This window comes from Ctenopharyngodon idella, chromosome 19, assembly GCF_019924925.1.
Source record: "Ctenopharyngodon idella isolate HZGC_01 chromosome 19, HZGC01, whole genome shotgun sequence".
Lineage (NCBI taxonomy): Eukaryota > Metazoa > Chordata > Actinopteri > Cypriniformes > Xenocyprididae > Ctenopharyngodon > Ctenopharyngodon idella.
The window spans coordinates 2,129,106-2,156,487 of NC_067238.1; the positions used below are offsets into that span (position 1 = coordinate 2,129,106).

The window sequence follows — 27,382 nt, forward strand, 5'->3', positions numbered from 1 at the left end:
TCATGCACGTCCATCAAGCGCGTTTACATAGAAAAACAATGGGAAAGTAGCGCATTGGAACAGAAAAACGCGTTCTGTGTGAACGCCCCCTAAGACATTAAAGGTATCCCAAGGTATCCCTAGGCATCGCTATATCTACAAACTAGGAAATCAATTGCTGCAATCTGCAAATAGTTTATAAAAAAATATACTTTTAAGATTTGAAGTACACTACAAGTGTACATTCAATAATTAAGTGCAATACAATTAAGCGCACTTCGTTTTCACAAGGCTGTACTTAGCAACATCACAGATAAAACACAGTTGTGAGCACAATTTTTATTTTAACAGAAATATCAATTCATTCCAGTCATTCTGGTTCCAATTATGAAATCAAATACTCTGTCCATGTCTTTGAAACCCATGCCGGTTCTTTAAAATCCCAGTGTGGCGGTCTCAGGAAGCTGTGATGCTGGTGATAGAGGGGCGCAATGTGTCTAAAGATCAGTGCTCAGCATTCCGATTCTTCTGTCTCCAAGTTCATGCCGCTCCATTCTGGATTCCAAACCTCCCAAAGGATGAGATCTAATCAGGTGGAACATTCAGAGGGTCTCTAACAATACAGCCATTCAGAGGGTGAGCGGGACAGGGTGTGGCTTCCTGCTCGCCTCTCTCTTCACATACATACATGGAGATAAAGCTTTGGAAGGGCTTTTGGGAATGATGAATTTATGGTTGAAGTTGTTTAAACAGACTCACTAAGACGACGTCGGATGGCATGTCCACAGTCCGTCACTGACTGTCTGATGTATTTGTCACACAAAAATGGCACATTTTGGGTGAAATCAGTTCTAAGCTTTGGTTGGTTGATCCATATGTCAATCAGATGGTTTGTTCGAGTTGGTGGTTCTTAGAAACAGCTGACGTGTGTGTTTTGCGTTACAGGTTTCGCTGATGTTGAGTGGAGGTCCTCGCTGGCTGATGGACATGATGTGGGTCAGTGCAGAGGATGGAAAGAGCAACTGCGCTGTTTACAGTAAAGGTGAGAATTTATTCTTTGGGTTTATAAATGTATTTGTAATTCTTTTCACTGAGGCTTCTGTGCCTGAGCGAGTGTGTACTTGAACGGGGTGTTGAAGACCCCATGAAATGGCAGGACAACACAACTGACAACAATTGATAGCAGAAGGATATCCATCAGCAGAAATCTTTTGATAAATACAAACTATTTTAATGCATGACTTTGTAATTGTGTTGTGGGTAATATCGAGTTATCAGTGTTTATTGGGTCAAGGCCCTTGCTAGTGCCTGAAGTCTTGTTTGTGATATGATTCACATCATAGGGAACAAGGGAGTGAAATGAGACACAACCAGTGATTTGTGACTTGATATCGCAAGAGAGTTGCAGGTGGTATTAGAGCACATTCCAATTGTAGAAAGCGTTTGATTGAAAAATTGTTGGCTTAAGATTTCTTTCTTTCTTTCTTTCTTTCAAGTTCAGGGAAATATGGTGTAAAAATATATTATAAATTAATAATTTTTTGTGGGGTTAAACATTTTATGTTTAATGGTAGTTAAAAAAAACACTGAATTAAAATGTACAGAATTTGAATTCATTGCTGTTTCCTTTTGCTTCCTAACGACTGGTTAGAAATCATGAGATGAATTATTCTGTAATTATTTTATTCTATTGACAGCTTTTATATTTCTCTTGAGGTTTATACATATAAAAGTCCTACAGCATCAACTTAAACAAAATTACGTATCTATTTTACTAGTACTATTTCACTACTAGTTCAAAAGTTTGGGGTCAGAAAGATTTACAAAATATCTTCATGGAACATGATCTTTACTTAATATCCTAATGATTTTTGGCATTAAAGAAAAATCAATAATTTTGACCCATACAATGTTGGCTATTGCTACAAATATACCCGTGTGACTTATGACTGGTTTTGTGGTCCAGAGTCACATGTGATATGAAAAGTATTAATCAAATATATTAAAGAAGAATTGTTTCGCAATATTACTGTTTTTATTATATTTTTGATCAAATAAATGCAGCCTTGATGAGGACTTCTTTCAAAAAAAATAAGTCTTACTGACCCCAAACTTTTGAATGTAGTGTATTTATCTGCGTTTATATTTTTAGAAGGGGTCCCTCACAATGAGATCATCAAATTTAGGGGTCTGTGGCATTAAAAAGTTTTAAACCCCAGCACTACTATATACTGTAGATGACCTCAAAGCTAGCACACATGAGCTAAAAGCCACAGAACTCATAATTTCAATTTCATGGGGTCTTAAAACCCCCATGTCTTGACTTCATATGTACAGTGGATCTAAAAAACCATGGGCCCTTTTCCAAGATAAGACCATGGCCCCATTTTTCCCAAAAGAAGAAAAAGTGAACAGTAATAACTTGCCATTCCACGAACAAATACTTAATGTTTAAAGAGCAGAAAGATAACTCTTTGTTGCTGGTGCTCTCTCTCCTTGACTAAAAGTGATATTTCCGCTAAAGTGCTTCACTTTTTTTATTATCTGCAGGGGCTTAATTGATTAATCTACTTACAGTACATGTGTAAGTTCAACAGAACAATCCCTTCTCCATTTTGAAAAAAGACTTGAGGATATGAAAGACTTAAAGGCCTTTATCGCACTTATCTGAGAACACAGAGAAATAGAATAATGGTTGAACATCTCCAGCAATGTCAAATTTCATTATCAGTGTATTCAAACAGCACCGCCCCCCTGGAGGAGTCGACTTTCCAACAGCGAGCGGCACAGTGATTGCGTTTAATTAAAAGACAACGCTGATGAACTGAAGGGCTTTCAGCAGACAAGTTATTAAGGAACTGAAAGAGGGCCGGGATCGATTAGGCCAGGCTGCTGAATATCTCTCGAACTCTCAGGCTTACTATACTCAGCCAGATTGCGGAGTTAGCTCTCCCAATGCTTGTCACATCAGAGGTTTTTGGGGGTGAGAATTATATACTGTATGCATATTACAAGGTTATATTCACATATTCTGGATTGGGGGGTGAAATATTAGAGTTTCACAGTGGTTTTCACATTTGACTAACTTACTTAGTCCAAGTCTGAGTATCTTACTGGTCTGTTTTCACATTATTTGGCTCTGGCTCTCTTTGCATCATCAGTACAGGGCCACTTAAGTTCAGTGGGCTTATAGACAAATATTTTGTGACACTGATTTTCCAAATTGATTCAGTTCTGATTCACAAGCTTTTGATTTGGATATATCTCAGGAACAGTACGTCAATTTTTCTCAAGAAAAACAATCTCTCAACTAATGCTGTAAACTATATGGGGAACCCTGTCAGTTGGTTCATTTCTATAATATTAAAGGCTAAAATGAAGTCCAATTGCTGAAAACTGAGCTGTATACAAACATTTAAATTGCACATAAGGCAATTACATCAACTTTTTAAATTATAATTATGTTTCTAATCAAATTCGTTGTTGTAATTTAAACATTTACACAGTGACTATAATAAACTTGTTTTCATGACAGATTTATTCCAACATACAATAAATGAATCATCAAATAAAAATGATGAATATGTATCCACCTTATTCCTACACCCCATGACTCTTTGCGTGAATTATGGGTGTAACTTCCGTTAAGCTGTAAACAGTCAGTGAAAGGCTCGCTCTATGAACGCAATAATACGTTTTATTTTTAAACTGGGTACAATGAGATGACATTATTCTACTCACCCTTCAACCAACGAACATTAAAAGGACATTTAAAAGTGTAAAAGCATCAACAAGGTACTTTCAACAGGCCATGAAAAAGCGTGATTCTTTCCACAGCAATGGACGGGTTAAATATAACTATAGTGATATATATCTGTATTATGTAATATACGTTGCCTTAATAAAAAATGTTCATTAACGTCAGCATTGCATGATACTATTTCAAATTGATTTCCATCATTTTTACAGTTAATAAATTGTATTTACCTGTGAAAACAAACCTGGAAAGAGACTTGAGGCTTTGAGGAGAAAAACGAGAGATTCTTTATGCATTCCAGTGAATTATTAATGGGATATATTGTAAATTATATCGGGAGAACAGACCACAAATGTGCAGTATATGTTGTCATTTTTCATACTATTACAGCGGTATGCAAAGGGACGAAAATAAACAGGAGGATAGAAAGCAGCGACTGAAAAGAGCTCTTGCCATAGATATTCTTGTTATAACATGTTACGTTAAAATACCAAGCGTTACGCTATTCTCATGATGTCTGAAAATAAAACATGAAAGAAAAATTGACAGCTCATTCAGCCAAACTGACAGATAAGCTTTATTTGTAGGGCAACCTTATGATTTGAAACGATTCGTTTCAGTCTTTTTAAATGGAAGTTCCCCAAACCGGAAGTGGAACCCATAATTCAAAACGCAGTAGGCTAGTCAGGAATAAAGCGGATACTCTTAAATATAAAGGTTCCAAAAGGGGTTTCCTCAGCAATGCCATAGAGAACCATTTATGGGTTCCCCAAAGAACCAGTGAGCAAACATTTAAAAGAACCCTTTTTTCATAGTGAGAGAACATTTTTATAATCTAAAGAACCCTTTTCCACTATAAAGAACCTTTTGTACAATGGAAAGGTTCCTTGTATGTTAAAAGCTCTTTATTCGACCATCAATGCCAATAAAGAACCTTTATTTTTAAGAGTGTAATATAGTGCATATATTTAACCAGCCTGGTCTCATTGTTAATATTTAAGTATTAATACGTAACTTTCAAAGACACAAAACGTACATTTTTGTACGTTTAGAAAGGTGCTGAAACGTACAATATTGACGTATTTATAGCACTAAAATGTGAAAATACTTACGTTTTTTTCGCTGAAAAATGTCATAAAGATATATGTATAATTTCCCTTTTATCATTTTGTAGATAAATGTAAGATCCCTAAACCCCATCCCGAACCTAAACATACCCATTTTATACAGAATGTTAAAAGAATAAAACATAATGGACAGAAATGTGTAGGAAAATGACAATTTTAATAAAAATATAACATTAAAATGATATTTTGAGCCACTAATCCTACACCTACCCCTAAACCTACCCATAACCATTTCTTAAAACTTGGTATTGTTATAAATAAAAGAATAACAGACAAACAAGCGTAATCACTAATCACAATAATTTATTTATTGCGAAATTGTCAAAAGTGGTACCAAAAGTAGTTCAAATGATGATGAGTTGCAGTCGCAGTCCTCTCAGGCGGTAATGGTTTTTTATAGGGTACAGAGCAGAATTTAAGTTATTAATCCGGCTTCTCTCCGTGAAGGCGCGCACTCATTTCAAATGTCAATCCACTGAAACACGACACGTCGCAATCCTGTGACAAAGCAGGTGAGAACCAATGAGCGTTCAATATCAGTGCCGTAAACCATGTCGTAACGCTTCTCGAGGTCGCAGCTTTCAAATTTGAATCATAACGAGCACGGTCTTTGACTGTGACAGTCGCAGCTGAGAATGAAGATAAAGATCGCTGGATAAAGGGCTAAATTTGGATCTGTTCCTTACAAACATATGGATTCTAAAGATTTGGAGTACAGCGAACAAAAAAAAATTTATGTGATCTGTGAATGTTGTGCTTTGGTGTATCTTATGGTTGTATTATCAGTCGCTGCATAGGAGAAAACGCCTTCTGTGTCGCACAGCAAACAAACTAAATATTACAAAATGGTTAAACAATTACAGAAATTGTATTCATTTTAAGGTTTCAAAGTGTAGTCTTGTTTAACATTATGTAATCCTCCGAAACGAGTTTGCAACACAACACAAGTCACGAACAGAAATGTTATTTCATATTAAGTAGATGAGTAAACTGCATTCAGTATTCGACTAAAAACATGTATTGATATGACAATTGAATACAACAGATTTAAAACATTAATGCCACGATTTTAATATTAATACATAGGAATTCATACACATTCACACTTGGATACGTAAATGATTCACGTTATATTGCTGTTAATACATAAGTATTTTTACATTTAGTGCTATAAGTATGTCAATATTGTAAATTTTTGTGTCTATGAAAACGTAAGTAAATGTACGTGTGGTAGAACCACACTTTACATAAAAATACACACATATTCTCATGAGATCACATTGATTTAACAAATGCTCCCCACTTTTTTTTAGCTAACTAACAAGTTTATGGACATTGAATGGCTTTGGTGATGTTACGTGACATATTGACATAAGTTGTACTGTATCTTTCAACCTTCTGATGTTCACTTGACCCAGTAATATTAGCACTTACTTTTTCTATTTCTATTCTCTCTCTCTATTTATTTAATATAAAAAAATTCCTTGCTATGAGCGCTTTGCTGGAATAACTGGGACTTGACACTGCACTTGCATACTGTTGCACATATGTTGATTTGATTGCTTCTATTGTTCTCATTTTTATAAGTCGCTTTGGAGAAAAGCGTCTGCTAAATGATTAAATGTAAATGCTTATTTTGTTGTAAAGAGGGAGAGATGATAGGAGGTGCGCTACAAATAATGTTTGATGAAGCTTTGTTCACACATTTACTGAAAACAGCATAGACTGAAAGATTGATGTTTGGATTTAAGAATCAATATCGGTTCATCAAAATGAAGATTATTTGATATTGTCGACCCAGTCCCAGTTGGCAAAGCCTAATAAATACAGTTGTTCCCCTGTGCATAGTCCGTCAGACTGGACCACTGTTTTCAAGTCGACTTTCCTGATAAACATTTGAGTTCAATGACAAATTAAACTTTTTGACGTCAAACTCTCTCCTAAAGAGTCTCAATTTAAAAACACATACTGGTTGACCAACTCACTGGGATATTGTTGGGAATGTGTCCCCATGAGGGTCTGTAGTGGTTCCGGACCGGTGTTCTCTATAACAGAATATGGGTTGTTGAGTTATCTGATATGAAATGTTGTGGCAGTTGCAGTCGGCGCATGGCTCACCGCGTCTCATGAACTGATGAGTTCCTGTGAAGGGGGCAGTAAAATTCTTAAGCGTGTGTTTTATATGTGCTCTCTATCCTGTCAGAGGGCTTTTGGCTTATCTTGAGTGAATGTCGAGGCTGGAAATGTCAGGCACGGGCAGAAAAAATATGAGATTATGAAGCTGCTGGATGTTGTCATGGGGTTGTGATGCGTCATAAATCCTGGTTTGATGGTAGTGGATGTCTGGATCAGGAGGGACACGGCTTAAGGACTGCAGAGACTCTGAGCTCTGTCACTGAACAGGAAAGAGGTTTATTCTGGTCATTAGACGATGTAGACCTCATCTTTTGATTTATCATCCCAACCCCCCCTGACTTTCCCTCTCTTCCCTTCATATTTCATGCTTGCTGTCTCTCTCTCTCTCCCTCTGTCTCATTTCTTGATGGACTGATATCTGACAGGCTTATGGCTGTCTGTGATGGGAAGGAGCAGCTCTATTAAGGTGAATCTGGGGTCAACAGAAAGAAAAAAAAAATCCTGGCACATCACAGCAAGAGGAAACGGTGGTCGTTGGCTTATCACTTGTAGTTTCCTGTGATAGTACTAGTGGATAGTAGCCAGAAAGCCATGTGGAACATTTATAATGTTGGTTAAATGTGTAGTTTATCTTGAGAATTTGAAGTTCCTCCACATAGAAAATTAGTCTACCTAAAAAGGACGATTCAGTCAACCTTACAGATACATTTTTAATAATTTTTAGTACAATTTAATTTGTTTAATTGAATTAGTTGTTAGTGTTTTAACAAAATAATGAACTTCACATTTACATTTTTAAACCCTTTAAAAGGTCCAGCTGCATAAACTGCTTAGTCTAGTCTTAAAAGTTTTCTCATTTTTAGTCATCATGTTTTTTTCTTCAAAACTGGTCCTAACTTTTTAAAGGATTAGTTCACTTCAGAATTAAAATTTCCTGATAATTTACTCACCCCCATGTCATCCAAGATGTTTAAGTCTTTCTTTCTTCAATCGAAAAGAAATAAAGGTTTTTGAGGAAAACATTCCAGGATTTTTCTCCATATAGTTGACTTGAACGGGTCGAAGGTCCAAATTGCAGTTTCAGTGCAGCTTCAAACACTATCCCAGCCGAAATGATCAGCCATTTTCTAAAAAAAAAATAAAAATGTATATACTTTTTAACCACACATGCTCATCTTGCACTAGCTCTGCGATCTGCCACGCATTACGTAATCACGTTGGAAAGGTCAGGCGTGACGTAGGTGGAAGTACTGCGAAAAACTCCATCTCATTTTCTCCTCCGACTTCAAAATCGTCTAACGTTGTTGTTTTGCCTTTTTTTGTAAAGGCTGTTTGACTTAGTCTTTGCATGTTCGCTCTGTAGACACTGGATCGGTATTTCCGCCTACATCACGCGTGACCTTTCTAACGTGATTACGTAATGCGTGGCACATCACAGAGCAGTGCAAGATGAGCATTTGTGGTTAAAAAGTGTGTGTATATATATATATATATATATATATATATATATATTTTTTTTTTTTTTTTTTTTTTAAAAATTATCGATTTTTTTGCTAGACAAGACCCTTATTCCCCAGCTGGGGTCGTGTAGAGCCCTTTGAAGCTGCATTTAAACTGCAATTTGGACCTTCAACCTGTTGGTCCCTATTGAAGTCCACTTTATAGAGAAAATTCCTGGAATGTTTTCCTCAAAGACCTTAATTTCTTTTTGACTGAAGAAAGAAAGACATAAACATTTTGGATGACATGGGGGTAAGTAAATTATCAGGAAATTTTAATTCTGAAGTGAACTAATCCTTTAAAGCCAGTTACATAAAATGGGAGATTGGTCTAATTTGATTTGGAAAAGTAAGACTTTTTGTCTTCTTGCTAGTTGGTCAAACTAGTTCGTTTTTAAGACACAGTCTCAACATGGTGGACTGGCCCCAGTCTTCTAGTCAGGCTTTATATGAAGAACAAACTGAAATTTAAGTCGTTAAGTCATTCACATTCCTTTTTGATAGATCTGGTCACTCTGAATGACATTCACTATATGTGGAAAAGAGCTGCATGAAGATTTTTCAAAAATTTTCAAAAACATGACAGCTTTGAACAACATGCCAACATGCTGGGCTTTTTAGGTGAACTACTCCCTTAAATACTGTTTTGTTTTGTTTGTTTGTTTTTTGGTGAATTCTATCATGCTGTTTTTGAGGGTCTAAAACAGCAATCTTGTGTCTATTTTATTGTGTCTCCTTGTTCAGGGTTACAGCATTATGTCAGAGGAATTTCAGTTTGATTCTCACTGAAGACGAAGTCGACAGAGACAAAGTTTAATTGAGTTTTCCTGAAACCAATCGGGAGTTTTGCTAGAAGGTAGAAAAGCAGAGGCACATAATCCTCTTCCCACTGAGGCGCTCGCTTGAGGGGTATCTCTCCTCCCTTTCTCCCAATCTCTCCCTCCTTCCGTCCCTCCCACCCTCTCTCCAACTCTATCCCATTACCTGGAAAAAAGAAGAGGGTCCCAAGCTACAATACTGAATACCCCAAGATAAAAGTAAAAAATTTCTTCTGAGACTTTTTTTTATAGAATCTGCAGTTGTTTTTCAGTCACAGATCAAAGTGTCTCACTGGTATGACTCTATAGGGTCATAAACGTCAGAGGACACTCGACTGAGTGGCATAAATCTTCCCAGTGTGAGCGAAGTGATGATCCACTGAGGGAAATAACAAAGTGATTTGCATAATATATCAGCGACCATAATCCCTAGTGAGGCCCTGGCAGTGTCCTGTTGTGTATGTAACAATCCCTAAGGAAGATAAGGTGATGGATAAGTGTAAGAGTGCAGCTGTATATTTAACAGATTTGGTAACAACAAATCTAGAAATCTGTTGTAACTCAGCATCACCAGACATTTTCCATTATGTTAACCTTTTATTTTGTTTACATTTAACTATTTTTTTTTTAACCTATGTTAACATTTACTTTCATATTTAACTAATTTGTTAACGTTTACCTTTACATTTTGCAATTTTGTTAATGATTACTTATTACGTACATTTGCCTTTGTTAACCTATTTTGTTAATGTTTAAATTTACGTTTACTTATTTTGTTAACATTTCCCTTTATATTTGCCTTTGTTTACTAATTATACTAATGTTTACCTATTTTGGTAATGTTTGCATTTACTAATTCTGTTTATGTTTAACAGAATAATGTTTACACCTTTGTATTTTCTTTTATGTTTATCTTTGTTGTTGTTAATGTTTACCTATTTTGTTATCATTTACAAGATTTTTCATGATAACATTTACCTTTATGTTTACATATTTGTTTAAAGTTTACATGTATGTTTACAATTACATTTGTGTTTATCTATTTTATTGTTTATTTTCTGTTTTGTAAGCTAAATGCTTACCTTTGAAGCGTCAAGCATATATGTGCTCTATGTGCATCTCAATTCAACAACACGTCAACTGGGCAACGTATAGCACTGACGGGGTAGCGCGTAGCTATTAAGGAGCTGTCACAAAGCTTAATTACATATTCGGGTATGGAAATGAGTTGCTGCCTGTCAGCGAGTCTGTGATTTGAATGCTTCACATGTAACACAGAGACTGTCAAGAAAGACTTCAATCAAAAATGCTAAAATAACCGAGTTGAACGGCTAGCTACACTTTCCTCCTTTATTAAGATCACCACAGTATGAAAAACAGTAAGTGAGGGGGAGGGATGATGGGGGAGGAATAGTAGGGAAGGGGGGTCTATCTCAGGCAGAATTGATGTGGTTCTATCCATATTCATATTCAGCAGCAGCTGTTATCGCTTAAAAGGCTTTCTAATTACAACAACAAGACAAAAACTGCTTGGATACGGTCCAGACCCGCTAAATGATAAAATAAGCGCTCATTCACTCTCTCGCTCACTTTCTCTCTCTCTCTTCCTCTCTTAATCTCCACAAAGCACCTTGGAGTCTACTCACCCAAATACATGCCAATGAACAGGGAAAGTGCCATTCGGAGATGCAGGTGTCACGTTTGATAAGAAACTTCTGGATTAAATATGCTGTGGCTAATGAGCAGCCGGGCGAGCCAGTGAGGGTGCGACCATGGGCACGATTGTTCTCCAGCTGATAACATTCTGCGGAAGAAACAGCCAAATTCCATCATTTAATAAACAGCCCCGGCCTCTATCAGAGAGAGCGCCTGGATCCCGGTGTTAAGTGGGAGACATTGCTTTTCATTATGGCAATCTCAGGGGGCTTCCACAGGGGTGTGGAGGTGCAGCGACAAACAAATTGTCCCATATTTAGACGTTTATTTGTGTGCATCTGTGTGTGTGTTTCTCAGAGGTGCAGCTGGAGTTAGAATCTTCAGCTTGACAAGAAGTTCTTGTTTTTATTAGTGATGTTTGCTAAGGCACGCATCACTAGTACAGTTACCCAAACACTGAAAAAACTGAAGGATTTACTTTGAAATTTTCACTTAGGAATTGCTTGTAAATGTTACAAATAATCAAAAAAACTGCAAGTTACACTTTTAATTCAAGTTTTTTCTTGTAAAAAAAAAAAAAAAAAAAATACTCCAATAATCTTTGTTTTATTTACAACTTTAAAAGTGTACTAACGGTTAGGGATTTGAACAAACTCCTTAAGGTGAACTTTTTGAGCAATGCTGCCGGGCAATGTCGCTGAGCACTGATGCTTTGGCACTTTCCCATTGAGAATGGGAAACAAATTTCAATCTAAAGTATCCAGATAGAAATTTGTTGCCTATTCTCAGTGGGAAAGTGCCCAAGCATTATCGCTCGGTGACATTGCCCGGCAACATTGCTCAAAAAGTTGCCTTGTGTATCATCACCTTTATTAGTCTTAAACTTCAGTGTATGAATTAGACTGTATGCCTTGTTGAGAAGAGGTTTGTTATGTATGGTTTTCACCTGGTTAATAGTTAAAATGGGTACAAAAATTGGCTCTTTACCTTATCTACCCCTAAAAGGTGCACATTAGTATTCTAGAGTAGTAATATGTATCTTTAAGGTACTACTATGAACCTTTTAGGGTAAATAAGTTACAAATATGTCCCTTTAAAAGTACTGCCCCAAGTGATAAGCTGTTTAACCCAAAAAAGGTACAATTTGTTCACATTTATAAAAAAAAAAAAAAAAAAAGCCCCGATACCATTCAAGTGAAATCAAACTTCATTTCGAACAAAATCAGGAAAAAAAAAAGAAGTTTGTTTTCAGTTCATTTCGGGAGTTTGAAACAGCTTTCCAAAAAAGTTCACTCTGGCTGGCAAACACCTTTGAACGACCATTGGTCTGTGGTGATTATGTAATGGGTAGGTGTGCTCTGAGGCTCCGCCTTCTTTGACAAGGAAATCTGGTTCATTTTTTTTCTGTTCAGTACGTCGAGATCTGACACGAGTGAAAATATGAACACACTGGAAATCTGCTTTATAGTAGAAACTGAAGTTGTAATTTATAAATAAATTAAAATTAAAACTCCATTTTTGTTAATTCTCATAAATCATGTTTTTTTTTTTATTGTGCATTCCAAGTAATATCAATCTAACTGCAGTTGGGTTGTTTGATTAAGTAATAATAACTAAAAACAAAGAAAAAAAACAGGTAACTTACAAAATTGAAAAGGTTCATTGAAAGTATGTTTTTTATATATATTAAAAATTAGGTTTTTTTTAGCAGATAACTCCAACAGTCGTTTTTTGACAAAAGCAGATAACTCCATTTCATGTTTCAGAGTTAAACAAAACCAAGTAATTGCTTTGTAATTGCATTTAAAACACTCAAACACACTAACAGATGGGCACACACGTATGCGTGCTCACACACAGCTTTGACGAAACTCCCCTCAGCTAGCGCAAAGTGACTAGCAGCCTTGTCACCTGACCTGAATACTGCACGCTGATTCGCTAAAACGGACTTATCGGGTTGTGTTCACAAACAACAAGGGTGCTCGTCAGTTTCTGCTGTAAAACGTGAACTTGCGATGCCTTGACAGTGGACAATACTGCTTTTGTGACAAAACGGATTTATGGTTCAGAATGTGCTATATGTGGAGAATAATGCACAGCAGTCAGTTCTTTTCTTTTTTTTTAAACTTGACGTTTATCAGTTTTTTGCAAATGAACTCTTAAATTCTAATTAAAAGTGACAATGACACTGTTTTTCATATTTAATACCGTAAAGCTGCTTGCTTGAAAAGCAATCTGTTGTATAAAGGGATATATGATGTCTTGATTTGAATTGCAGAGCTTGTGAAAACACTTTGCAACCACATCGCTATAATCAGATGCTTGCTTAACTGCTGTTTTCTCACCGCTGTCATTTTTGTTGAGTGTTTATTTTGTTATTGAGTCCTCTCATAGTGATGTTAAACAAACAGCACATTTTTACATATTCACCTAACCGCTGCTTTCTGCAGCAAGGGCAGAGCTGGGATGTTCGCTATTGTGTACCGCTGCAAACGTATTTTAAATTTATTTTTACCCCTAGACGAAGAACGAAAAAATAACTTTGCTGTGAGTCTATCGGGTCTTGAGTGATAAGTGGTGAAATACCATCCATATAATTTCCTCTATCAGTAAATAGATGTCGAGATCAAAAGTTGACCTCTTCAAGGTCATTTAGATGCCATATTGAATCCGATGGACTGATGGAAAGAAAGCAAAAAAGAAAGCAAGACAGATGCAGGTCTTGACCTGTCACTCATAAGGAGCTTAGTTCACCCAGCCAGTAAAATCTCGCTTTCTGCCAGCATTTGCTTTAGCCGGACCAGCAGGCTAGCTGTCAGGAAGACGATTCATTTCTCAAAGCTCATATTTAGAAATTGGAAAAAGGCGGGATAATTTTTTTGGCAGACCTGTCAAGCTACCGCTGCTTTTCAATGTAAACCTGAAAGCCGGGGGTGTGGTGTGCTGCGGGAAAATAAACACTGACTGCACTGCCTCATGAATATACAAAAAGAGGCACATAACTTCACACCCTACTACCCCAGCCAGATGACTGGCCGTGCCTCACAGGAAGCTGCACAATGCCCCTCTGGTGTGTGTTTGATGTAGCGTGTGGGCCAGTAGATCAATGAGGGTGCAGGTGTGCGGGGCAGATGGTGGAGAGGTGATACCCGGGGCGCTGAAACTCAGCCGGGCCAGAAACACAGAAGCTCCAAGAGGGCGGCCCCCAGGGGAACCGAGCCATATGACTGATGCACTCTGGGATGCAGCGAGGCAGAGATGTGATTTATGGAATAGAGCAGTGAAAGTGAGCTCCCCGCTGTCTTACTCACACTGCTGCTGCGCTTGCAAGATCTCAGTCTCTTATGTGGTTTTTGGGACACTTTTTCTATAGTGTATTGCATTTTCTTGGGACTTTCTCATTAAACATAATTGTTGGGTGAAATAAAGATGGTGGAGGTAAAGTCATAGTTTATTGTTAAAACAATGCAGTGGTAGACTGTTACAGCTTCATTAAATATTCATGTTATTTGTCCAGTAACAGAACCTTTCACACTCTAATTTGATGCGAACCATATGAGGAAACAGAGCTACAAATCACCTGTAGAAACTGATTGTCTTTTCTTTTTTTCTTTTTTTAATAACACTATTCAAAGGTTCAGGGTCGGTACAATTTTTTTAAAATGTTGGTGCTCAAGAAACATTTGTTATTATTGAAAACGGTTGTGTTGCTCAATATTTTTTACTGTTAAAAGAAATAATAGAACGTTCAAAAGAACAGCATTAATTTTAAACAATCTTTTGTAGCATTATAAATGTCTACAGTTATAATGCTACAAATGTCTTGTCTTTTTTTTGTTTTTAGCTCAACACATGTTCAGGCATTCATTATACAACAACAGATGTAAAGTGTCAGGAAATGAGGTGTAAAATGAAAATGACTACTGTAAAATGGAAACTGTTTTTGATGTGTGGGTTTTAAATGCCAAAACAATTTTTAAAGGATTAGTTCACTTTAAAATGAAAATTACCCCAAGCTTTACTCCCCCTCAAGCCATCCTAGGTGTATATGACTTTTTTCTTTCTGATGAACACAATCTGAGTTATATTAATAAAAATCCTGACGCAATGTCAGTCAACGGGACCAATGAGTATGAAGCTCAAGAAAGTGCATCCATCCATCATAAACGTACTCCACATGGCTCTAGGGGGTTAAAAAAGGCCTTCTGAAGTGAAGAGATGCGTTTGTGTAAGAAAAATAACCATATTTAACTAGTTATAAAGTAAAGTATCCAGCTTCCGCCAGACCACCTTCTGTATTTTGCTTTGGATGGATGCACTTTCTTCAGCTTCATACTCATTGGTCCCATTCACTGCCATTATAAAGCTTGGATGCGTCAGGATATTTATTAATATAAATCCAATTGTGTTCATCAGAAAGAAAAAAAGTCATACACACCTATGATGGTTTGAGGGCGAGTAAAGCTTGGGGTAATTTTCATTTCAAAGTGAACTAATCCTTTAAAACAAACTGCCAAAATGACAAATCAAAATTATTAATTAATAATTAACAGCACTGAGAAAAATGAATGGTATTTAACAGAGAAGCAATCAAACTACATTTATGAATGATCCTGAAAGATCTTGCATTCAAAGGTGAGGATGTCGCCACCTTGTGGCAAAGGCTAGTTATGCACTCAGCTCATTCTCCAAAAAATGTTATTAGCCTACTATCAAGTTTCCCTTTAGCTTGTAACTTTCATTTTTTAGTCATGTTTGAAGCTCAAACACTACACTTTCTTTTCAGCTCTGATGAGCAAGAAACGCCTTGACAGATCCAAATATTTGCTTGGATTCATAGGTTATAGAGGCAGGGAGGAAAAACGCACATGTATTTCATTTATACCTCTCATTGTCTTTACTACAGTGTGTCATGGCAAAATAAACACTGGATTGCTCTGTTTCACTGCCAGAACTAAAATAGCAGAAACACAAGAATAGGCTGAGCAGAGGTTAAACACTTTTTACTTTGTTTCATGTGATTGGTTTGCAAATACTACAATACATTGTGCAGTATTTAGATAATGCAATTTTTATATTATTTGTTTACAAAAATGCACCCTGTTAACTATAGTGTCTACAAAATACCAAAAACAATATTGTTACCACATTAAAACTGGTAACTTGCTTTAATCATTGTCATCACCAAACATTACCAAAAAAATTAATTACTGAAATTGTTTCAGTTGGTTAAAATATTAATTATTATTATTGATTTTGTTTACTTTACATATGATAAAAAATGTTGGTACTCTGTTGGGTTGCCACTTGATTTCCGTAGTAAAATCTGAATGGACATTGAAAACATGGCCGCAATACCCACAATACCAAAAGTCCCATTCAAGCACATGCAATTAGCATTTCTCTGCAGGAGGCACGACCACATCACAGGTCACCTTTTTTCCTCCTTCGACATGTTGTCAGAGAGCGCTTACACATCTTTGAAAGGTAGCATTGAGTGTACTTCATTCTCATTGTCCAACTCCCCAATTAGTCCACGTCCTAATTCTAGCATTTAGTGTTGGCATATCATGTCTCTTCTTGTTATCTTGCGTTCCAGACTTTTGTAAATAGTCATATTTAAAACTTTAATCCCCTCAATGGAAGATGACGCGCAGACAGAAAGTCCGTCATTTAGACAGATAAATGTTATCTCAGTCACAAAGCACTCCTCTCCTTTTTAACTGGCTAATGAGTTTGTTCTGCGGACTCCAGTGGAATGTTTCATCCACAGCCCTTCAATTTGATAATGCTGTACTTTTATCCAAGATGTCCATTCTCTTTAGCAGCAGGGAAAATATACAGCGTCTTCGGCAATATACTTGTCCCTTACTTGTTTGTTGTGGCTTCAAAGCAATGAACGCATTTGTGTGTAGCAGGACAGCGTGCTGTATGTGGGTTCAAAAAGTATTACATTTGTATTTACCATTATGCTGATTTCTATGTATGTAGTATAAAATAGATAAAAGAAGCAGCTTAATAATTCTGGTTCTGAAAAAACAAGTTTATGAGGTTTTGCATTGATACCACACTGCCAGAAAAATAATTAGTAGGTTAACAAATATATATATATATATATATATATCTCAAGTACCCTCAGATAGCATAAACAACTGCCTTTAAACCCAAATCTTTGCTTTTACTCACAGGAGGACATGTATGGTGTTCCACAACAAAAAACATCATGGAGGGAGACGAACTTGCAGCCTGTGTGGTGGATTTGCATGCGCATCTTCAAACACCAGCTCAAACTCCCTACGGTCAAGGGATGTACCCGGCCCGACAGCTGGACAGCATCCAACTCCTTCCTCAGCAAGCTGCCATGGCGTCCATACTGCCCGGCGCTATCATAAACAGTGAGTGCTGCATTATCAGACCTCTGCCACAGTGGATAGACTGATTAATGTGCTTGGTTAAAAATGGAAATCCATGTCAAAGAATCATCACAGTTCTGATGTGCATGTTTGCCATGGATAAGAGAATTACCAAGAGTCGAGGTTGACCTTCAGTTTGCAGGAACTAGATATTTACCCTCTTCCATTCTCTAATCACATTTAACAAGAATTTGATGAAAACAACAGCACATTTGCTTTGCCTATGGGTTATGTGGTTCATCTAATTACAGTTAGATTGTATCCCAGCTTCCATCTGGGACCGATGTGCTCTTCAGCCTAATTGTATTACCTTTACTTTTTTGTGATCATTTTCTGATTTAAATTCCAAAAAAGCATTTACACCTGGACATGAACAAAGCAATTTTTCAAACAAAGAAATCTGTTATAAAATTAATAAAACACATTTAAGATTTGCACTATTTCAAAATCACTATTTTGTATTAAATTACAAAAATGTGAAATAGAAGCATTTCTCTGGTGGTCTCAGACTTCTTGACCCCACTATATTTAACTTTGCAGTTTTAGATGTTGGGTTTTCACAAGCTTTAGATAATTCAATATGAATATGCTTGTGTCCATTTCTGTCTTTGTAGAAGACATCTTCCCCTGTAAGGCATGTGGCATCTGGTTTCGGAGTGAAAGAAACCTCCAGGCCCACCTTATGTATTACTGCAGTGGGCGACAAAGGGACCCTGAGATGGTGGCAGAGAAAAACGCCAATATCAGCCATCAAATGCTCCGCAATTGCACATACCCACAATGCAATATGAGCTTTGCAGGCTCACATGCCCTGGAAATGCACTTATCAACACATAACTGTGAGTAGACCAGTAAGACATTCTATTTCAAATAACCAGCAACAAATGAAAAAGAGAAAATTTGTAGATATTCAAGAGCCACTGTTTAAAAAAAAAAAAAAAAAATACTCCTTTGCTGAAAAAAAGTCTTAACTAGTCTCCTAGCTTGCTCAGGTTGGTCTAGTTAAATGGTTTTAGACAAATTTTGGCAATTGCTCGACCAGCTACACAAGTTGAATACCATCTTGGCAAGGCTGGGACTTAGGCTGGTTTGAGATGTTTTTGGCCTCCCCATCCCCCAACTTTTTATTCATAGTTTAGTAAAGAGAGGGCAGAAAATTATGGGTATAGTGGATCAGGAAATGTTCTAAACTTGATTCAAACTGATGTTATCCGCACAAGCACATGTAGGAGCCTGTGTACAACTGCCTTGGTTAGACTGTGTATGATAGTGTTGGTCATTAACACCATTCCTGTTTTTTGTTTGTATTTATTTTTCAAGCTCTCAAGTCAGATGAGATATCGACTGGAAGCAACTTGAAATGCACAATTTGTGACTACACTGCTGAAACTCTTATGGTACTCCAACACCACATCCTCTCCCATCTGTCCCAAACCGGCCTGAGATGTGGTCACTGCCACTTCACTTTCCAAACCCCCAGAGCACTGGCTAAACATCAGGAACTACATGGACATAGCTGTACGGTCAACAAACTCATCAAAGAAGACAAAGCTGATAACTCTCCTAGCAGCATTGCAGGCAGCCCTCAGCAAGTCAGAGCTAACGCAAACATAAAAGACCTTCAGGAAAGAACAGTAAAGCATGATATAAGTCAAATTTCAGAGCTGGAAAGCACAGAAAGTAGCCAGACATCCACTAAGGGTGAGGGGAACTCAGGAAACAAGGCTAGTGTTTCATACTCCAGAGTAAAGTCAGAACCTTCTAGTCCACGTTTAGCCTCCTCACCCATTCAGCACCACCTCCATCCTGCCTTTCCCATACCCCCTTTCATACCACATGTCCCATTCTCACAGGATATTACGGTGGGCCCACAGGCATCTGAGATACTGGCCAAAATGTCTGAGCTGGTCCATCGACGGTTACGTCATGGGGGAAACTCTTACCCTCCAGTCATGTACAGCACACTTGTGCCAAAAGGAGCAACATGCTTTGAATGCAATATCACCTTCAACAACCTTGATAATTATTTGGTGCACAAGAAGCACTACTGCAACACTCGCTGGGAAAACACACACAAGCCACATGACTTCCCTGGACTTCTGGATAAACCAGCAGGCACTGTAAGCCCTAAAATCGGAGCCAGTTTGGCTGTTATGCTAAATGCCGGCCATCCCTCTGAAGTGAAAGGGCCTGAGTCTAACCCTTGCAATCCCATTGCAGGTGGAAAAGTGACAGATGAACTGTCCGTGCAAGTTAAAAAAGCGTCAACTCCATCGGGTGCACAGGAGAGGCCAAATGGTACACAGCTGGATTTACAAAGCCAGAAATTGCCACCAACTGAAACTGACCCCAACCACACAACATGTGAAGCCTGCAAAATCACCTTTAGTCGACATGAGACCTACATGGTGCACAAGCAATATTACTGTGCCACTCGGCATGATCCTCAAGTGAAACGTGCAAACAATAAAGGAGTAGCGAATCAGAAGTCAGTACGTCCACGTAAAAGAAGAAAGGCATATGAGCTGGCCGCTCCTGAACAAGAACAAATGCCACCCATGGGTATACCATCATTTCTTGGAATGCCCACTATTGGAGGTCCATACTTATCAAAGGACACACTGGATAGCTTTAGGGACCATCAGAGATACAACATGATCCAGGGGTTAGTACCCAAATATCCAGAGGCTTCATTGACAGTTACAAAATCAGCTATTGTGTCAAAATGTAATACAATCTCTAAGGAAGAAGGTGATGCACCAATAGATCTCAGTAAAAAATGCATGCCACAGTTTGGCAACACTTCGGTTTCCCCTAAAGGACTTATGGATTACCATGAGTGTGTCGTGTGCAAGATAAGCTTTAACAAAGTTGAGGACTATCTTAAGCACAAACAGAACTTCTGTCCAGGTACTATTTTGCAAAATGCTTCCACTGAGAACAAAATCATCAAAAAAGAAGGTCCTAGAAATACCAACAATCTCTTAGAGAACACTCTCTTTGAGCTCCCAGCTCTGCATGGAAAGACTGAGCATCCAAATGCAGCAACAAGTTCTGACATCCAGGCTTCCAGTGAGGAACAACTAATGCCAATAAAAGATGACCTGAGGAGTGTGTTTCAACCCACTGGGGGTTACCCAAGTCCTGTTAAGAAAATGAGACCTGATGAGCAAATTTGGCCTTACTATGAAATCAAACCCACTGATTATGCTACAGGGATGCTGGTCTCACAAAGTGAACGGAGGCAGAGTCCAAATGAGGGCAGTGAAGGAGAGAAAGACCAGCCGATGCCTGATGGTAGCCATCTTAGCACAGATGACCCTGAGAGCCAGAACAAGTGCTCATCCTTAAAGGACAGTCTTAAATTTGAGGACAAGATGGAAGATGCTGGAACTAAACAACATGGTTCCGCTACACCAGACAGCCATGTAGACAGTTCAAACAGCTATAAGGAAAGCACAACGCTGATGCCATCTCCAAAGACTGAGGAAGTCTCGACAAGCTTCAAGAGAATGTTGAGTGGGTCCACTGCCAGTAATGTAAAGTACTGCCGCCCATGTGACATCCAGTTCAACAACCTCTCAAACTTTATAACACACAAGAAGTTTTACTGCTCGTCACACACAGCGGAGCACGTTAAATAGTGAACCTGCCCCTTGTCTTAAATCTAGTTCACAGTAGTAGAAAAGGTAACACTGTTAATGAGCGTTGCCTCTTGAATTCACATGGGACCCAACCCCCAGGCACTTAAGCAGTGTAAAGACACGTTTAGGCCCCCCAGGACCCAGGACAACATTCCCAGTTGTAGCCACTTGACATCAGCCCTGCTGTTTTGAATCTGACACCATTTGCTTGCACTGGACACTTGCTTGGCTATCATTTGTGAAGACTAGTGACAATATGCCCCTTCTTCTATAAGTGGACACAAGCCTTGAACCAGTCATATTAGATTTTTCACAAGCACTGTTTTTTCCCCTTGTAGTCAGCAACATGAGACATTTTTACAATTCCATGCTGGTGTACTCATCAGCAGGAGGACAATCAAATCAGGAGATTTATCCTACCAGTCATTTATTAGAAACTTTTAAAATATTTGTTGGGAATATTCTGTGTTGATAGTTTTGTGTGTGTGTTTTTTATGTATTTATTTATTTAATAATAGTTGCAGCTCTAAAAAGATGCAGATCTGAAATGAAAAACAAGTTTATGAAAGTTTTAGAATTACAAAAAGGCACATGAATTGTAGAAATTGATTAAAAAGAAAAATATACAGATGGTGGAGCAACCTCTGAATGACTGTCAACATATCATTAAATACTTGCAATCAAGTTTTCTGAATTAATAATTGTCAATACATGTAGAGTCTAGTTTGTCCTTGATGTTTCTTTATGCTTCAAAATGTTTTTCTTGTCAATGCAGAACTCTTCTTAAAAAGGTGACCTGTATGTGTGTTTGATTCATTATCTCTTTTTTAAATATTTGGCTTCTAATGCAATACTTTTTAAAAGATGAAACATTATTTAAAGCAGTATTATGAAAGGGTAACTTTTTTTTACTTTGACCCCAGAAATTGTCTGTGTGAAGTGTTTACTGAAGTCTACCTGGAGAAGGGTTTACACTTGGTATGGATGACTCATTGTAATCTTTCCTACAGAAAAACAAAATAATCTCATGAAAAAAGAAAAAAAAGTGTAAAAAATGTGTTGCTATGCATGTACCTGTATGGAATGAAATTCCAGAAATGTGGGAAATGTTATTTTATGTGACATAAAAATTAAAATTTTTATCTCAGGACAGCAGTGTCAATGAATTTGCTATACATCATTTATTATTATTATTATTAATAAATTTATTTCAGGACATACTGAATATCCATAGAAATCTATAGTCGCATCATTCAGGACAGTGGGAGTTTGTATCTCCAAATGTGCAGGCACTAGCACCACCTAGCGTTAGTTACGATTCAAGACATGAAATCATTCTTAATGGCATGCATCACACTGAATGCCGATATCATAGCATAGTGCTTATGGTCTACTGTCTTGTGTAGATATCCAGTATTTATTAGGTTACTCGTGTTCAGTCAGGGTCACTTATGTCAGAGATATCCAATCCTGCTCCAGGAGGACCACTTTCCTGCAGAGTTTAGCTCCAACACATCTGCTTGGATGTTTATAGTAATTCTGAAGACTTTGATTAGGTGGTTCAGGACAGTTTAATTAGGGCTGGGATGGGCCATTGTCCTGCAGAGCTTAGCTCGAACAATGGCCCTCCAGGACCGAAGTTGCCCATCCCTGAATTGGGGCTAAAGCTAAAGTCTGCTGGAAGGTGGTCCCTCCAGGAGCAGCAGGACTGCACACCCCTGATTTAAAGGGTTAGTTCACCCAAAAATGTGTCTGATGCTGACGCAGGAGCCAGCCAATACTGAGCCAACGTTCAGACAGTAAACACGGAAGCGCTGCACTGTCAACTGCTGTATAAGACTGACAGGGTAGAGAAGAAATTGTTGAATAAAGTCGTTATTTTTGTTTTGTTTTTGCGCACAAAAAGTATTCTCATCGCTTCATAATATTAAGGTTGAACCACTGTAGTCACGTTGACTTTTAACGATGTCTTTACTACTTTTCTGGACCTTGAATGGTGGTAATTACATTGCTTTCTATGGGGAGTAAAAAAAAAAAAAAACACCTTGGATTTCATCAAAAATATCTTAAGTTGTGTTCCGAAGATGAAAAAAGGTCTTATGGGTTCAGAATGACATGAGGGTGAGTAATTAATGACAAAAATTAAATTTTTGGGTGAACTAACCCTTTAATGATGTGGAGCTATTCTGTTAGAGTTGGTGGTTTGTTCATTAGAACAATCAAATCAAGACAATTATGAATTAGTCAGGAATCCATCAGTTTATTTTCTGAGAGGATACCAGACAAAGACCCAAGCTTTCCAGATGCATCACCAGAGCATCTGTGTTTTGCATGATGATTAGACTGGATGCACCGGCGCTCCTCAGGGCCTCCTCCACATGAGCAGAACACCTGAGGGGCAAGTGACGGAGCACATCATAGGGAGCTGAACAGACGTGCTGTTCTATGAGTCCTCATCCCCATCTCTGCAACACTCAGGACAAGGTGCATGTTAAGCTCCTAAGCAGGAAATGCACAGAGGTGCTGTTAACATGGAACCACATTTATGGTGGATTAGCATAAGTCACGATAGTGTAGCCTAAATCCTTTGCAAGGTCGCCACATGTTTGCTAGTCGACAGGGAAAGTAACACAACAAACTCTCACTTATATATCTTTTTTTATGGGAAAAATGAACTGCCACATCTGACTATAACGTATCAATTTCAAATTATATTAGTGCTTTAATAAAATAAATAGATGAAAATAGTGCCTTACAAAACCCCAGCAAGCAAGCCCCACCACCACTTGATACAAATATTCAACTAACTTTTTCCTTCTTTTGCAAAATTAGTCACATTAAAACCACAATTACATGAGAGAGACAGAGATGATTATGCTGAGATGGCTATATGGAAAGAGTTTATCGACGTTACCTGTTGTCGACTTGCAAACTGTTGAACGACGCTAAACGCTCCGGGCTCTGGTGAGACGCAACGGCACGCAGCGTTTTATATCAGTTAGGCGGGGCTCCCTCCCTGGAGGCCTGTGAGGAGCTCAACACATGCCCATTTCCGCTGGTATAGAGATTATCCAGTGAGCAAAGCATTCACAGTAAATGTTCACTATACGGTGAGCAGAATCTCTGGGTGGTATGAGTGTCCAAATCACCTGAGCCCAATTGTGGAGAATGAAGAGACACTTTGATCTTGTGAGAGTTCCATGCGACTTCTTTCTATTGTAATAAAGTTGTACTAAAGACTTTTCTTTGAAACATAAAAACACTAATAGGCCTATTGTCTATTTAAATATTTCATTGAAGTGAAGATAAATTATTAAAAAGACAGATTATAAATAAAATAATTTTAATAATGATATTGTTTAAGCTTATTATTATTAGCATGCCTAGCTATATCAAAGCATTACTATTATCTCTCACACCTCATCCTGTCTAGCCAAGCCTTAGCATCATCCACAGCACTTTAACTGCTGATACAAGTCACATTCCATACTGAGTTATCACTTCAAAAATTACATTTTTTGTTAAAAATCCTGTTTATAGTAGGCTAACCACAAACACTATAGCTTGACAGATATCAGTTTGTACACGAGTTGATGACAATAAAAGGGTCGGCTAAAAAAAAAAAAAAAAAAAAAATCTTCAGTGTTTCGTCTCTACCTGTTTCACCTGTGGCTAGTTATCCCACTCAGCCATCCAACTATTCGTTATAAATGGCTTCGGGCTGAAATAAAATCTCATAGAAGTTGTCAAAGATGTGTTGTTATGCATAGGCTACCTTTACGAAATTAAATTCCAGAAATGTGGCAAATGTTAATTTGTGTGATATAAAAATTCAAATTCTTATCTCAGGGCAGCTGCATGTCAGTAAATTTTCTATATCATCAACATTTTCTATCATTAATGCTCACGTTTAGTTCAGGACCTACTGAATATCCATAGAACTCTATCATTGCGTCATTCAGGATTGTGTATCACCAAATGTGCAGGCACTAGCACCACCTAACGTTAGTTATGATTCAAGACACGAAATCATTACCTTTTCTTTAAATTTTAAAACAAACAGCTTTACATAATGGCATTCTGATGCATGATTTTGGGCGATTGATTACTCAAAAAAAAAAAAAAAGGTTGCTCCAACTATTTGAGTTTACATTTGCATGTACAGTCCTAGAACTAATCTTAACTATTTCAGTTAAAATCCACAGCTATCATAGCATGTAAACTTAGTGAACAAGCGGGATACTGCTTGTCACTGGCATTAGTGCAGTCATTTCTTATGGTGTCCATAGCTACGGTCTATTATCCACCTATTTTTATGCGCATTTTGGGATATCGTATAAAATTCTGTCTGCGTTCTAAACTGCATACTTCCCTATATATAGGGCAAACAAATAAGTATGTCAGAAACGAATAAGTAGCTATGTCCGAATCTTTAGTATTTATAAGAGAGTAGGCGAGAAATACCTGGGTGTTGGATTCTCGTGAGATTCAAACGTGCGTTCGAATATGCCTACCTACTTACTACAAAACATTACGTGAAAGGAGTAGTATGTCTGAAACTTCAGTTTTGGTAGGCGAGAAATCCCCAGATGGCCTACTGCTTCTGCCCAAATTCAGTAAAGTCTTAAGTTTAACGCAGACTCAGGATAAGCCTTCATGCAAAATGGAACCTCGCGTTAATTTGTAACACTTACAGATAAATTCTGCGCTGAGGAAACATTTCACAAATTAAACAGCACACTGTCAAAGCGCCTGACAAGGCAAGCCATGTTAAACATTACTTTCGGTTGTGACATCATTGTTTTTTGAGTGTTATTCGATACAATGTATTTATTTTTTCTGTGTACAACTGTTCAGAACTCTGCTAGCTAACCATGTGCTGATTAGCATCTTTGAACTAGGCTCAATAATATCAAAAAACGTATTATTGACAAGAAGCGAAACATGTCATCATTGTTTTGGTAGTGACAAAAGGGAACACATAATCATTTATTTGGGGGAAATAAACAAAATTTTAGTACAGTTATCATTAGTATTTTAATTTGTTTTAGTAGTGTTTTAGTATGTGAGTTAATATTCTGTAATGTGATGTGGTGGCTACCAACAAACACATTACTGTCACTACCAAAAATGTGCAGTCACGACCGAAACATGGGATGTTTTGTCAAAAAAAGTATATTAAATTATCAGCTAAGATGTTATTATAGTGTTTGGTTCAATATTCAAACTAATGAAACCTTAACTTTGAAATCAGTATGCTAAACTTTATGCTTTTTACAAAGAAAGATTGGAAATAATACAACAAATCTCATAAATTACACTTGAAATATTGTTAAAATTGTAATTGTTATTGATTTACCTGTGAAAAACTTTATATATATATCCATGGCTTCAATGAGGTAGCCGCTTGGCCACAACACCTAGTTGTGTACTTAAAAGTTTACTACTGTTACACTTATACATGAAAGTATACTTTCATACACTAAAAATTGGCCCTGTATATAATAAAAACTGCCTGAATTCTGGCTGTACTCAGTCAAAGAATGTGGCTTTCTGGAGAAGCTCTGATGTAAGGTTGATGTAAGGTTTATCTACACAGCGATCAGAGATGGTGGAAGATGAAACCCGACACTGCAGTGGTCCCTTACAGAGCAATTAATGTACGGACAATGCCCAAGCAAACTAAATCCATATATTTGAAAAGAATATTGGAAACCATGCCAATGCCTAGGCCCTGGAGAGGTGATTTACAGTAAATGGTGGTCTTCATCAGACATTTGATCAAACTGAGTATCTGTCCTTGGACTGTAATTCATATTAGGATAAACAATTTTACCATGAAGATAAATGCTATACTGTGTGCAATGCTCTCACAAGAACTGTAGCCACCATGACATTTGATGTATTTTTTAAGAAGCTCTTGCTGGAGTGTCACAGATAAAAGCATATGGAAGTGGTACATTGTGTTTACCATTAAAAGTTACACCAACTGTTGTGATAACTTTTAAATCTTCTATAAAATCACGCATGTAGTCTTTTACTGATTCAGGTTTACAGGGACCTGCATAGACACCTATTATAAACACATTTGCTTTTGGTAATTCAACTATAGATGGTTTCAACGGCAACAACATAAACGTTATTGGCCCAAACTTAACTTCCGGTAGACTTCCGCAAAGAATCAATAACAACAGAGTCCCTCTAGAATAGAATATTTCTGATAACAAGCTAAATAAATAAGTAAATTACATTAGCTAGCGAGTTAAAACTATGTCTAGCCAGTATTATTTTGGGTTACCAGAAGAAGAAAAGAACCACTACTTGGCCAAAATTACATGAGTAAAGTTACACTA

General features: G+C 37.5%; 1 protein-coding gene and 1 long non-coding RNA gene across 3 annotated transcripts in view; one reads left to right on the top strand and one right to left on the bottom strand.

The window, feature by feature from the left end:
- zfpm2b (zinc finger protein, FOG family member 2b) overlaps positions 1–22,179 on the top strand; it is a 59,644-nt gene extending 37,465 nt beyond the window's left edge. The window contains exons 5-8 of one of the 2 annotated variants that reach the window (XM_051873806.1): positions 925–1,021; positions 17,161–17,367; positions 18,000–18,224; positions 18,706–22,179. In XM_051873806.1, coding sequence (XP_051729766.1) covers positions 925–1,021; positions 17,161–17,367; positions 18,000–18,224; positions 18,706–21,029 — 2,853 coding nt within the window. In that variant the 3' untranslated portion in view covers positions 21,030–22,179. The remainder of the gene's footprint in view (positions 1–924; positions 1,022–17,160; positions 17,368–17,999; positions 18,225–18,705) is intronic. The other variant, XM_051873807.1, reaches the window with a different exon arrangement.
- Positions 22,180–23,271: 1,092 nt separating this feature from the next.
- Positions 23,272–25,328, bottom strand: LOC127501293 (uncharacterized). Its single transcript, XR_007926579.1, has 2 exons — positions 23,944–25,328; positions 23,272–23,528 (listed from the first exon to the last, which is right to left on the bottom strand). It is a non-coding gene; the product is annotated as an uncharacterized LOC127501293 (long non-coding RNA).
- Positions 25,329–27,382: the final 2,054 nt, after the last annotated feature.